The sequence below is a fragment of the Thunnus thynnus genome, chromosome 10 (assembly GCF_963924715.1).
Source record: "Thunnus thynnus chromosome 10, fThuThy2.1, whole genome shotgun sequence".
NCBI lineage: Eukaryota > Metazoa > Chordata > Actinopteri > Scombriformes > Scombridae > Thunnus > Thunnus thynnus.
In genome coordinates, this window is record NC_089526.1 from 6154354 (window position 1) to 6169200 (window position 14847).

The 14847-nt window shown below is 38.7% G+C and overlaps 1 protein-coding gene across 2 annotated transcripts in view; it reads left to right on the forward strand.

Moving 5' to 3' along the window:
- The first annotated feature begins 2646 nt into the window (after positions 1 to 2646).
- dgkb (diacylglycerol kinase, beta) overlaps positions 2647 to 14847 on the forward strand; it is an 80220-nt gene continuing 68019 nt past the window's right edge. The window contains exons 1-4 of one of the 2 annotated variants that reach the window (XM_067600626.1): positions 2647 to 3014; positions 5788 to 5927; positions 13406 to 13482; positions 14333 to 14353. In XM_067600626.1, the coding sequence (XP_067456727.1) occupies positions 5858 to 5927; positions 13406 to 13482; positions 14333 to 14353 (168 nt within the window). In that variant the 5' untranslated portion in view covers positions 2647 to 3014; positions 5788 to 5857. The remainder of the gene's footprint in view (positions 3015 to 5787; positions 5928 to 13405; positions 13483 to 14332; positions 14354 to 14847) is intronic. The other variant, XM_067600627.1, reaches the window with a different exon arrangement.

The window sequence follows — 14847 nt, forward strand, 5'->3', positions numbered from 1 at the left end:
AATGCCCTAGATGCACTAGGTTTTTATGTTAATGTGTTTTAATGTGTCCTTTTGTGGATGTGATATGATGTGTATTAATGTACTCTTTTTAATAGCAGATTTCTGCACACGCAAGCCAAAGACAAATTCCTGCCTTTTGCACTCAAAAAGTAGACAATAAAGTATTTCCTATTCTATTCTATAAACACTGTGGTTTTAAATTACTGTGCTGTTATAAATATTTGTTGTCTTTATTGATTTGTTCTCTGCTTCATTGATCTATTTAATATTAATGTAGGCAATGCTGAGAAAACTGTGTTCACCTTTAATAAACGCTGACTCGAGTCAAATTTTTCAAATATGCTCTGGGATCCTCATTTGCTCCTTTTGTTCTTTGCCTTTCTTAACCTGGATGATCAATTCAGACTAATTGGAAAGATTTCTGACATCACATGCTTTGATTCTGTGGCTCTAACCCCTGACTTCATTACTATTGATCGCCTCCAGTGAGACCACCTAAGAATCTGAGCTCATAGAACGTGTGCACTCATCATGCATCTCTCTGGATAAGAGTGTCAGCTAAATACCCAAAATGTCAATGATACAGTTTGGAATATTAATGATGGATGAGCACGATTTGCCTCAAGTAGCTGTACCTTCATTTATAAACAAAATTATATATAAAAGGTTATGTTATCCCTTGAGATGTGACTATTTTTTTTTCTTATACAGCAATCGCCTTTTCACTGACTGTTAAGCCAACATAGATCTCACAGAGTGTAATGGACATTTTAAAAGAGCTCAAAATGCTTCATTCATATACCTCATCATCCTCAGCCCAATACCCTTGGGAATTATGTTCACATTTGATGATTTTACACCCCGATTTGCGTCCAATGCCAACAATCGATCAGCGCTAATGCAATATATATTATGCCGTTTAAGTAGGTGGAAAGTTTGAGCGTGAAGTTGGGTGAAGTTTCGTGTAGCATGACTGACTTTGATGCAGGAGACTCAAGATAGTGTCCCATCACAAAGCTGCACATAATGTTTGCCTTTTTTTAACCGTAACTATGATCTTTCCCTAGCTTCTAGCCCCAATCATACCTTACCCACAGGTTGATTGCCATCATCTTCACCTAACATAAACCATATTGTAGCTGCCCTGCACAAATATTGTAGATAACAAGAATTTCAGAAATATTGACGTTGGTTTTGCAGAATCATATTGCTTAAGATTTTCCATTTGTAGGCTGCCAAGACTTATTCCACATGATTTATTTTTTCAAGTATACATTCTTGCCAAGCCTGTACAGCGAGCAAGAGTCAACTGTTACAAGAATTTCTTACATCTGTCTATGTGTACATATATTATTAATGTACATTGTGCTTGGTGACCACAGCACATCTACATTATTTATGGTTATGTTTCTTTTACATGTTTGAAAATATTGGAGGTGAATGAAGTTGATTGAAGGTGATCGTATGTATTGTTTATTTATTTATTCTTCCTTCTTTGTAGCTATGGGTTTATAGGTATAAAGGATACGTGGGGAAGGTAGGCACTGACATTGGGTCCTTATTTGCTGCAATTGAATGGCTGTGTCCAAAATTCACCCATTCACTACTCCCTATATAATAATAATAACAACCTTATTTATTTAGCACTTTTCTAAACAGAGTTACAAAGAAAAATCAACAGAGTAAACAGTAAAAAGTCTAAAAATAATTAGATGACATTTATGTATCTAAAAGAACACAGAATGAAACAGTAAAGCAATGAGGAGTATAGAAAAATATGAACAAAACACTCAGTGCTGTACTCCATGGTGAGCTGTAAATTGAGATTTCAAACACTTAATTATCATCACTGACAGGTGCGGTGTCTCACAACGATAAAATGTGATGCATTGCATTGTTGGATTGTTGTTGGACACGAGATGTTTCACAATTAGTTACTGTATAGGGCATAAATACTCAAATAAAACGGTGAATACTGTCATATATATATTTGAATACAGCCAAGGTTTTTGATTTTCATGTTGTAAAGATCGAGGATAGAGATGTCTGCAGCTTTCAGTTTTTGATGAGAATGCATATTTAATTATGGAGTGTGCAATCTCTATATGAATGCTTTCAAATCTCTTTTGTGTCATGTCTTTGTGTCCCCACCAGACAAGATGTGAAAAGGAAAGAAATTGGCCACAAAATCATCCGCCTTCACTTCCTGTTCTCCTTCATCATCGTCCTCCTCTTTATCTCTGTGTGTCCCCATTTTTCATCTACCCTCTCCTTCCTTTCTGTCTTAATCTTCCTCTTTTTCCCACCTTCTCTCAGCCCTCTGGGGAGGATATCCCACAGGTTGCTGCACTTACCGCCTGCCGTGTTGAATGCTAATGCAGCCGGCTGGCTGATGCGTGCCACGGTGACCGGAGTAGAAATGGCTTGAAAGGAGGGAGGGGATGAGTACTAGAGAATAGAGAAAGAGAGAGATGAGAGACACAGAGAGAAAGCAGAGGAGCATAGGACCTCAGGGTTTTCAGGGGAGGGAGGGGAAGGTGAGGACCAGAGCGAGTGAGGGGAGGGATGGAGGGATAGAGGGATGTGACGTGAGCGAGCGGGAGTATGGAAACTGATCATTGCAGGCAGAGCAGTGTTGGATAATTCTGCTCCCCCCCCCCCCCCCCCCCCCCCCCCCCCACCACCACTCTCTCTCTCTCTCACCACTCTACATCCCCGACGATGCTGCTCTGACCAGACACTGCCGGAGAAAAACAAACACTACACCATCCACATACTCATACACTGACATGCAGCGGAGAGAGCTGCTGCTGCTGCTGCTGCTTCTCCTTCTCTCTTTCACGCACAGATACTCACACTCCATCTAATTACAAACACCCACTCTTGCCTTGCAGTTGAGAGAAGATCCAGCGGAAGATACAGCCGGGATGTGACTGAGGAGCTTCATCTGAAAACATCTGCCTGGAGGACTCCTCTCTCAGCTCTCTTGGCGGTTCTCTCCAGCTACGCAGCAGGTGAGCGGCATGTTGATATCTCATCTCATTCATGGTGCTGCCGTGTCGCAGTGGCCACTATTGTATCTGTGTGTCATGGCACCAGTGGTCTCTCAGCTTAAATCTTCTGTCAGTCGGTTGCAGCACATGGATCCACAGGCAGGGACGTTGCTTGGCTTCTGAATCTCCTCACTGCACCACTGGAAGACAATTAAGCTGATCTGATAACATTTGTGGAGCTGGATTTGGTTTGTTTGAGAGGACGGCAGCCAAGTGTTGTGTGAGGATGCACTGCAGTTAGGCAATACCGGAAAGAGAAAGAGGATGATTACAGTGCAGTGCACAGTAGGAATACACTATACACATCAGTACTATATTAAAGATGGTATCACTGTGTTGGGATTGAAGATTTAAGATGGATAAGAAGATTCTCCACCAGCTCTTTTCTTGCTATCTGTGTGAAACATTAAATAACACATTGCAGAACGTTTTCTAGTTTAAGCTCCAGCGGTAGATCAAAGTTTATGCGAGGGAGGCTGATTCCCACGCACCCAGCGTGTTAACACAGCAACACTGGTGGCTGCACATTGCGTTGACTGTTGCTTTCCCTTTTCTGTGTAGTCTTTTTAATAATAATGATGCTCTCTTAATAATTTATACAGATTTTGTTCATACAATTACCTCTTCGTCCAGTGGTCCTTCAAGGTAAAATATGGCATCACAGGGGAATTTTCTCGATGAATTCAGGCATGGATGCTCACATACACTTGCATTAACACACGCACACATACACACAAGAGAGTAAAAAAAAAAAAGATCAGACACATTTATGCCTAACAACACACACACACACACACACACATCTATCCTCTACTTGAATGAGCATGTCTACTTGTTGATCCAGGGTTTCAGTTCCCAGTAATTGGGGCAAATGCTTCACTGGTGATGTGACACACACAAACACACGCACACACACACACACCCACACACAGATGCCTGAGTGACACCAACACAAACATACAATTACATGCAGACTCATTCTACACAAATGAGAGGGAAAGCAAGGTCATATAAATCTCACCAGCAAAACAGGGATGTTGTACTAATCACATACTGTGTATTTGTGTTGAGCTGATTAATCAGCTTGGCAATACAATATATCAGACTGACATTTGGCTTTTATCGAATGACAGATATCAGTGAGGCATGTTTTCCATCCTCTGATATGATGGAGATTCCTTGTGAGCCACAGCTGCATAGTACAAGCCCGTAAAACCTGAAATTAATTTTAAATTAATTAATTTTTTGGCACACTTTTGTTATCCCTTGATTGATGCTTTAATTTTTGGCTTTGAGTGCATCATCATGTCTTAAAACAGCTGCAAAACCCTAAAATATTGCATGCGCCATGATGGTCTACATGCTGTTTCAATAGCTTTAAACAAACATAATATTCTAGCAGAAACACTGACAGCTAATAGTTTACTTCTAGTGAAACAGTGGAATTTGGACTCAGTTCAAAACTGTAAGTACCCGCCTATAAAAGCTCATTTTGCTTGAACTTGATCATGTTGTCATCATAGCAACCAGTCAGACTGACGCAAGGTCATTTGAAAAGCTGCACCAACGCAGCTTTGAATGCTTTTAATGCCCAAATTAGGCATTTTCTCACACAAGGACCCTTCCACTTCCCTTCCACTTGTTGCAAACCCCCTTTCACGAAGCTTCACTCCAAACCAAACGGTTGAGTTGATGGTAGATTCACACATGTTCCCGTGTGCTGTTTTTATGCATTTTATTTCTTATCGGTTACAAATATCCTCGTATGCATGGATTATCTAGACATCCAAAGTGTTACAGGAGAGCAAACACCTGCAGACTTAAGAAAAAAAACAATAGTAAATAGAATCACGGGTAATATTTCCATTTTCCAGATGTTGCCATGACATCTCTAATGTCTCATTATGTTGTTTAATAGAGCGTAGCACTATAGTAATCGTGCACTCCCTGCTCCCTGGCTTGACTGTTTAATTCTTGCTGCGGCCATCTGTGACTTCTTTTTTACTAAGGAAATCAAATTAACAATTTTTAAATACCTTTTGCATAGAAATAAAAATATAAATGCATAATAATGAACATAAGTAAATAAATACATGAGAAGGAGATTATTATAATATATATATATAGTCAAATGTCATCTGTTATCAACTTTTTTTTTTTTTTTTTTAAATTTGCCTGGTTAAATGTTTCTCAAACACTTCCTACAGTGTGATTTTAACTTTCCCATTAACATTTATCTCTATCTATGAAATGTATTAATCCATTTTTGATTCTGTATTCTGGCTCGCGTTAAACATTAAACTCTTCATCCTTCATCGATCTGGCTGACAAACATGAATGTCGATGCCTGAAATGTCAAGTCCTTGCAACAACTTTAAAAAAACATGGCAATCAGGAGGCAAGGGACATTTTGGCTGTCAATCTGCCGGCTGTTGAAATGACAGCTGCAGAAAGAGAAACAGGCAGGAAAAAAAGGGAAATCTGACATGTCCAGAATATCAGTGTTACAGGAATTAAACCAAATGAGTATATGTACTGATAAATCTATTTCTGACCTTTTAGAATAAAGCCTCTAATTACAAACAATAACCATCTCCAGCTATGTGTCCAATTCAGCCATATATTTAAGGCAGTTAACGTGCTAAGTCTTTTTCTGCCATCATGTTAAGAGAAATGTCTGTGCCTGTTACAGTAATGGAGCAGGTACGGGATCTGATGTCTGATATTTTCCCAGCGTGTGACATCCTGCTGTGTGTTGCTGCCCGGGGAATGCTCGGTGGACGGAGAGACGACGCCTGAACACAATGAGCAGCCAGGACAAATGGGTCACACTGACCCCAGCTGAATTTGCCCTGCTACAGGAATACGCTCAGTGTGAGTATAGAGTAGGCACTCTCTGTTTGTGTCCGACTGTGTTGAGGAGATTCTGCATTTTTGTAGGTGTCTGCATGTGTGTGTGTGTGTGATCCTACTCTTCAAGAACAGTCATTTTCCAGGTGACATCACACCTTCAGGCAGCACTGAAGCTATTCTGCCGCTATTCAACAGTTTCTGCGAACAGCGTTTTACTTTACATTTTTAAATCCTCAGCTTGTACATCTCAACAGAATAGAAACCGTTAATTTCAAGGATGTTTTTAACTAGGAATTCATCATTTGGCCTCTCATAAAATGAGACGAGTTCCGTGTATTTTTAATTAATATTTTTATATGATACATTTATTATGTTTAATGTTGAAGGGGTTTCTCATGGTGACAAACTCATAGACAATTAATACCGCTCAGCTCTGTGGAGTGTTTTAGCATCTTTCAGTTTATTGTTTTGGTTTTACAGCCTCTCTCAACCCTTTTCCAGTAGTAGCATGCCTTTTCAACCAAAAAGCTCTGATAAACCAACTGTGAGCGACTCACCTAGCACCAAATGGTAGACAAAGTTAGCGATTAGCTGGTGAGGAGCGGAGCATTTAGCAGCTAAAGAGCCAGATAAATCTGTACAGAGTTAGTGATGACCAGAAACTTCACATGAATACTGATGTTGTTCCAGTCTGCTTCATATGTAAATAGGCAACTGTTTGCTAACAAGTTCACATTACAGTTTTATAAGGTGATAAAAAGTCAGTGTTGTGTTTACAGATTGTTGCACTTCTTCTACGTAGGTGCTGATTAGGTAACACAGTACTTGCAGATTAGCAACAGCTGGGCGCAGTGACTCCACATAAAAGTCCTGTCTTCATCATGAAGTTGGCAGCTTTGCACATATTCATAACTCTGAAAAAAACTAATGTGTTGGTGGCTAGCTTGTTTCATAACACGCACACTTCTTTTTTTAAGAAAAAATGCCAAAAATTCTCTGGTTCCTGCTTAACTGTGAATATTTTCTGGTTTCTTTAAACCTCTACAGTGTTGGGCAAGTTGCTCAGGAAGTGTAATAAGTCACCTTTTACTCATTACTCCTTTAAAAAGTAATAATATTACTTTACTTATTACTTGGTATCAAAAGCAATTAGTAACATTACTTGTTATATTACTATATTACTTTTGCCCCCCCCCTCCGAAAAAGTGACGTACAATCTGTTTAGTCAGCTCCTTTCAGAACTGAATCCACTTTATTGGAAGAATAATGAACCTTACAGGAGCAGACAACAATCAGCTGAACTGCATAACTGCAAACATTGCAGCCTCTCCAACCTGAAGGGATATAATATATGTATATATTTATACATATATGAAAAATAAAATAAAGCAACAGTCTCTCCCAACTTTTTAATAGTCTTTTTCTGCATATTCCGTCATAAGAGCAGTAAGGAGTATTTAAGGGTTTCAAAAACATAAAACGTTGCATAACCCCACATTTAGGCTGATAGCAGCTTCTTGTTTTGTTATCTCTGCCTTGACATATTAAGCAAGGTCCTAATGTTCAGAAATGAAACAATGATTGTATCTCATCAGCAGAAGCTTCTAAAACCTCTTATCAGACAGTCTGTTGCCTCTAGCAGTGAGCACCAAACCTCCTAAAGTAAAAAGTTGCTCCACAGGTGCGCTAGATGGGGTTGGAGTGTTGTAAGTTACTTCATGTAAATGCTTTTGATGTTTGAGAACTAGTTCAGAGTCATATGCCCCTGACCTCAAATAGTCCATTACTTCCCTTTCTGCTAAGTAGCTATCCTCGGGCTCTGTCTCAAATGCAAAAAAGTCCATTTCATCACGGCTGGCTGACGCCGTGGACACGGAGGCAGAGTCCTCTGCAGGAGCAGTTGTGTGACACTCTGCTGTCAGAAGCTCCCTCACAATCCAATTTCTGTTGTTTATGTGGAGTGCATGCATCACTGGCAGCAGAGGCCTCTCTGTCAGCGCCAGTGTTTTTTTCAACAAGTTTCAGATTGCTGTGCTGCTGTATCAGATGCTTCAATAAATTAGATGTTGTATTCTTCACGGTTGAAAGCATTTTGCTACTCGCACAAAGTTTACAACGGATGACAATGTTCTTTGCATCTTTGACTGAGACAAACTCAAACTAATAACAATACTTCCAGCTGTTGAAAATATGCCTCTACCCCTCTCCTTCATCCTCCATCCTTCGTTAAGCTTTTTGTAGCCAACATGACCTGTCCTGACCACGGATGTATTAAGAAAACTAGATACCTGGATTCCTATGAAAGTTGCTCAGTGGTGCATGAAGCTAAAAAAGTATTAAAGCAATCCTGTTTCATAGAAAGGTATAAAATTACCCAGATCCTCCGCACAGCTTCCACATCATGGATGACATCATGTTGTGGTGCCCATAGAGCAAGCACACTAGCGTTTCCTTTAATCTCACCTCCCAACTACATGCACACCAGAGACTTGAGCCGGTTAACGTCCAGTTTAGTCCTCCGCTAACTTGAACCGGGAAAAAAACAATTAAATCATAGGGCTCTTCTAGACTTTCCATATGTTATCAGATTAAATGGATCAAATTCTGATAGTGAAATGAATCATTTCATGGGGGCTGTGACATTCAAAAATTTATTCATCATTTTACAGCCACTCATTTTCCCATGAATGTGTGCGGGAAAAATGCTTTTTGGGTCCCTGTTGGACCCGGAAGTTGTAATTACATGGTTTGGCCACTATGTCAAATTGGCTTCAAAGCCCGGCACACTTCCCGGGAGCTTGGCCCTGACCTGCCGCATGTACATGTCATCATAAGATAGCCAACCTAGGACAAATCCCAGTTGGTCAACGCAGTAATGCAGCGTTACTTGGATTAGTAACTTTATTATAACTACTGTTTGGGAAATTGCAGTCCCTTACACTACTCATTACTGGGGAAATGAAAAATATTACTGTAATGTGTTACTGCCCAATACTGGTCCTCTATGATAATAAAGTAAATATCTTTGGGTTGTGGACTGTTGGTTGTGACAAGATACGACATTTTAGGTTGCATCTTGTTCATCGTTAGTAGTAGCCCTGGTGGTAGTTTTGCCCAAACCACAAATTTTTTATTACTACTGTTTTAACTTGAGGCAAGTTTTCATCTCTCCACTTTAGGTTCTCAGAAAAGGTCTCTGCATGGAGACAAATGTGCATGCATAGAAGTCCCTGCACACAAAAACACACTCTCTGATAGCATCAAACCACTGAGTTAATCATAACAAAAGCATTCCTTTGCTGTAAACTGCAGCACAATTCAATTCACTGCACTCATCTACAACAGCCCTTGTTGTAATGATAAAATTTTGATATTGTAACTGTATGATTCTCTTGCTGATTTAGCAAGCTCAAGCTGATAAAGCATTTAATCTGTGTGGTGCCATTTGAGCTCTGAATGATTCATTCGCAAACCAACAAATGGCTCCCCTGCTCACCAGACTGTGCTCTGGGTGCCTGGAGTTTATGTTATGCTCCAAGATGTTGACACATTTCATCATCTGAAATGGTACCAGGGATGGAAAATATGACTATACCTGGTAGGCTAACTGCAGGATGTTGTGCACCACCCACATGTAGTTCTGGACAGACTTTGAATGTACAAATAAATTGTTAAACAAATGATGGAACTTACTTTGGACAAGAGATACAATTGTTAAGTGTTCATCTTTTTAGATCCTAAGTGCTTTTTGCATCAGCTGTCTTTGTACGATAGCAAAGTGGTTGAATATAATTCAGAGCTATTTTCCATGTCAAACACGACATCTTGGAGGCAGACGGTATCTCTTTTATTTGCTATTCAGAGCACCGAGTATGATTCTTAATAATTAATGCTTTTCACCCTTGTACCAGCGTTGGTAATTATATTTCTCCCTTTAATTGCCCTGTTCCTAGTGACAACATTGTTTCTTACTCTGAGGGAATCTACAGCTCTCTTCTGCAGACACCATGTTTAAAAGCCAATCATTTTCTGGTTGTTGTTTTCCATGTTTTGCAAATATTTGTTTTGTGGGAGGCTAAGGAGTTTGTTGAATTACATAAGAAATGGTTTCAGAGACATGAGCTTCACGATGTAGCTTGAAATGAAAACTGTGTAGGAATAAAAGGCAGAGGGCAGAGTTAAAAAAAAAAAAGCAAAGCTGCAAGAGAGAACTAAAGAGTCTTGTTGTGTGTGCACATGTGCGTGCAGGCATGTGTGCATGGTAGGCAGATTTGGATAATCATGTTTCAACGGGCTCCGTTGCGCACTCTTTGTGCGCTATAAAATATCCCATTCTCTGAACTGCACACAATGGGCATCGCATCGCCTCACCTTCCCTCCTCATCTCTCCCGTCATCTCCCCTCCTTCTGTATGTCTCCCTTCTTTCTCATTAAAGTGAGCCGTACACACCTTCATAACATTTTAATAGCTCTGCGCCTAGTCGGGCACCCAAGATCTGACTCACAACAATTAGACTTTCTCTTTATGTGATATAATCGCTAATATGCGTAGTGTAGCAGAGTGCTGCTTTCGAGAAGGAGGATTCTTTCACCTTTCAAGGCAAAGAACATCTCCAGTGTGTTTACGAACCTTAAAAAACATGAAATGAGCCTTGTCCTCTGATTACTGTGTGCCACACAACAGTTAAATCATTAGCCTGATTGAGGAAATACATTGTAATTCAGCAGTGCCTGCTGAATGTGACAGGCAATCAGTGGATACATAATCACTCTCTTCGATAATGGTTTTTGTGTAGAGGGCATGCTAATAAAGATGGTCAATAATGATGACACACTCTCAGTCCAATGTGAGACGTTTATTTCTACCCGTTGTTGGCAAAATGCATCATGAGAAAATTAAAGATTCAAAGCCATTAGAGCAAGAGGTGACAAAATGTTACAACCAATAAAGAGGAGCTCAAATACACATCTACTGTACATAGATGCAGGATATCAGTCATTATTAACTATAACTTAATACTTACATTTTCTGTCATATTTTCTACAGCATACACAAGCATATTTTTGGGATATTTGGTTGGTAATCTGATGAAAAACTAATACATTTAATACAAAACTAACATAAAACTAATCATTCAGAGATGAATGATTTGAGGTGACATATTCTGTGGACTTTACAAAACACTGCTTTTGAAAATAAAAACCAAGCAAACACTTTCTGTCCTTACCTGCAAGGTCTAACTCCCAATACACCTGCTGATTACCAATCAGAGACATGCTGTGCAGTTTTATGAACAACAACTTTACCTCAGGGTCTCTGGCTGCTCCATTTAGCTAATGGCAGGGTGACGCTTTAGTTCTACAAACATCTCTCCAATGCAGAGCTGATCCAGGAGCAGACATAGTTTTATAAGTTGAGTTAAAGATGTAGTATTTCACACTGGTCCAATGTTTTTGTCCCTATAAACTTTAAAAATTGATGGGAGGAGCCAAAAATCCATCTTTTCTTGGGTTAACCAAGGTTGTGAAGAGGTAACAAATACAGGGCCGGCTCTATGCTTAGAGATGAACCAGACCCTCCAGTGCTTGTGAGAAAATGGTACTTCTAATTAACTTTAGTAACATTAGAACCTGGTATCTGTGGTGCAGCAAATTGATTTAGCAGCAGGGCCCATAAACGCTCTGCAGCATGCAGTAATTATCACAGCCGATCTCTGTCAGTTCGAGTTATTTTTGTCTATAACAGAGTACTAAAAAAACAGTTTTCTTAAAACAAATGGAAAAAACCTGCATTCAATCTGTTTTATAGAAATCAACTTGTTTTCTTGGTTTGATATGACACAATTTCATCACTCTGGATAATTCTGTTTTGTTTTTTACTTTTTAAAGTAACTGTAATGATTTTTTTTATATTAATAATGGATCATGACTTCTTGTATGTAAAGTATGTTGTAATGATTAACCCACAGATAATTATGACCAGACTCCGCAGTTGGAGTTGGAGTGGAGACTAAAAACATAACAGCTGAAAAGAGAGTGAATACTGGACTTAAATTAAAATACCAGTTACTCTGTAACTGCTGGATGTGTAAATCTGCAACCAGAAAGGTAAAATAAATAAATACAATAAAAAAAATCAATTAATCCAGGTGGATTAATTGACTTTTAAAACTTGTTTCATTGCTGTAGTTGACCCTTCAAAATAAATGTCCTATTCATAACAACAGTATTTTAATGTCTTTAAGATATCATTGAGTTATTTGGTTTCTTTCTGAGAGTAAGAAGATTGATATCACTCTCATGTCTTTGCGATACACAAAGAGCTGGTGTCACGATGGGGTTAGCCTAGCTTAGCATAAAGACAGGAAATAAGTGGAAACAGCTAGCCTGGCTCTGTCCAAAGTTCAGAAATATGACCAGTACCTCTAAAGCTGATGATAAACATGTATCTCACTCATGTAACATAGCTGTGCATGAACAGAAAATATGAAAGCAGCCACTTGTGACTTACCATTAAAATATTTAATAATGTTGCTACCAGTGGATATTGTATTGCCAAGATTGGATATTTTGCAGGATAAAAATGAAATATGCTGTCGGTTAATATTACATTCAGCAGCAACATTTTGCAACTTGCCAGGTACATTAACAAAATTCCTTTAGTATGTTGATCTAGAAAACGTAATCTGGGCAGTATTATTTGTCTTCAAAATGTATTTACTGTTGCAAATTTCTTATAGCCTAGATAAATGTAATTTCTACAAAACAGGATTGCTTTGATTCTATCTTAATTTCCTACATGTGTTTGCAGTTTAACTTGCCTGTTAGCTTTCTTTTGCCATGAAAAGCAGTGGTTATTGTTGCACCTATTGAAGTTTAACTAAAGTTATTGATTTTCCAAGCTTCAAATAAATAATAAATAGTTTATATCACTAAAACCACCAAAGGTTTGCCAGTTAATACACAGTACTGTACAATAGATATGAAGTGAGGTCCCCTTCCTGTACTGAAATAACCACAGCAGTCAGGAGTGTAGACTGCTTTTTTTTTTACAGCACTGACTTACAAATGGAAGTGCAAATCTTCCTGCAGATGTTATGATGCTGCATCCAAGCCAAATATATGATCCAAACAGGGAGTGTGGCATGACACTACACAGTTTTGTAGCTCTTACAGGTGCTGAGAAAGTTCAGAAAAATCAGATCCATAAATAAGACTGCGGCTTGGGTGACCACTTAGTCCAAACTTGTTTCCATTACCTTGTAATTTTTCTAGAAGAAAGTCGTTTGCAATAACAGTTGTTTAAACTGGAGCTATAATCCTCACACATACCATTCCTTGCAGAGTGTAGTCATAAATCATACTTGTACTGTTATACCACATGAATGTTTAATATTTAAAATGCATACTCACTGCGAGAGGAAGCCAGATCTATTAAAACATAAACAGTAGAACACAACACGCAAATAAAGTAATATGTCCTCAATGTTTTTACTCAGACTCAACCAAGAAGCTGAAGGATGTGCTGCAGGAGTTCCATGGAGATGGCGTGTTGGCTAAATACAATCCAGAGGAGGTATGTACAGTTTATACTGTATTATGCAACAGACATGTTTCAGTCCAACTGCGCTAATAGTCCCCATACAGCTCAGCAACTGCACATTTGCAAAAATGGAACAATGTCTATTTCTTGGAGTATTGGCTAATCACTATGTTTGGTTGCTATGTTGGTTCTTGTTGCTGACTTGCCCCTCTCACTGGAAAACCCGGGATTTTCTCTATGCCGTAAAAGTTTGATTCTAAACATAGAATTGCAGATAATTAAACAAATGATAAAAAATTATGTTTATTCTCATTTTTCTTTTATATATGTTTTATTATGTGGTAGTAATTTTTTCTTCATACTCTTAATAGAGTTTGCATATACACAGTTCATTATATTTTGACACATGGCTAAATTGTAAGCTGACATTTTAGCATAAAAAGTAATTGGAATAAATTGGTCCAATTATATCACCATAATAACAGCATTTCATGGTTGGACTTTGGCATTTAGTTATGACAGTTGCATGGCAGCCTTAATCAGGACTGGAGGAGAGATCTTTTATTTCAGTAGATACAATAGTGGAGGCGCAGACACACACAGATACACAAACACTCATGTGGCAACAATTTCCTAGGAAAAGGGATGTAATTTTGGCGAGAATTCCTGGTTAATCACAATTTATGATGACAGTTATAATACCCTTAATGTAGTGGCAGTTAATCAACCTACCAACACTGTAAAACTGCATTTACAAACATCATGTGTTTGTGGTAGCACATTACATGTTATATAGACATTTAGTACATTTTGAATACAGAAGTGCATGATTCATCCATAAACATGTTGGGTTTTTCTCTTTCCACAATGCTGCGGATTATAGAAGCAGGAAATCCTCAGCCAGGTACTGTAACTGCTATCTCCTCCTTTGTCAAATTTATTGTTGGTGTGTTTTGCTGAGTGCTCATACAGCTCCTCGCTGAATAACTCAACTCTCTCAAGCAGCTGTGAAACAATAAAAAACAATGTTTAGAGTGTTTAGCGAGAAACAAAATTAATAGCATTTCTATAGGACAGATGGATATTGCTTACCTACAGTGTCTTCCTCTGACTGGTTATTAAAAATGTAAGACAGGTCCACTTTCAGCCAGTCAACCAATTAATTAAGAAGCTTGAAGCTGTAGGCTTTAGAGAAATGCATTCTAGGAAAGACATAGTATATTTACTGAACACGAAGCAAAGGCTGCAAAACCACTGAAACTACTCTAAAATAGATCTTCGCCGCCCACAGCCCAAACAACACTTTAGGCATTCTTCTGAGTGCAGAAATCTGTGACACGAATTCTGCAACATTTTGCAAATGATCACAGATTCTCCACAAAGGTGAAACAATGCAGC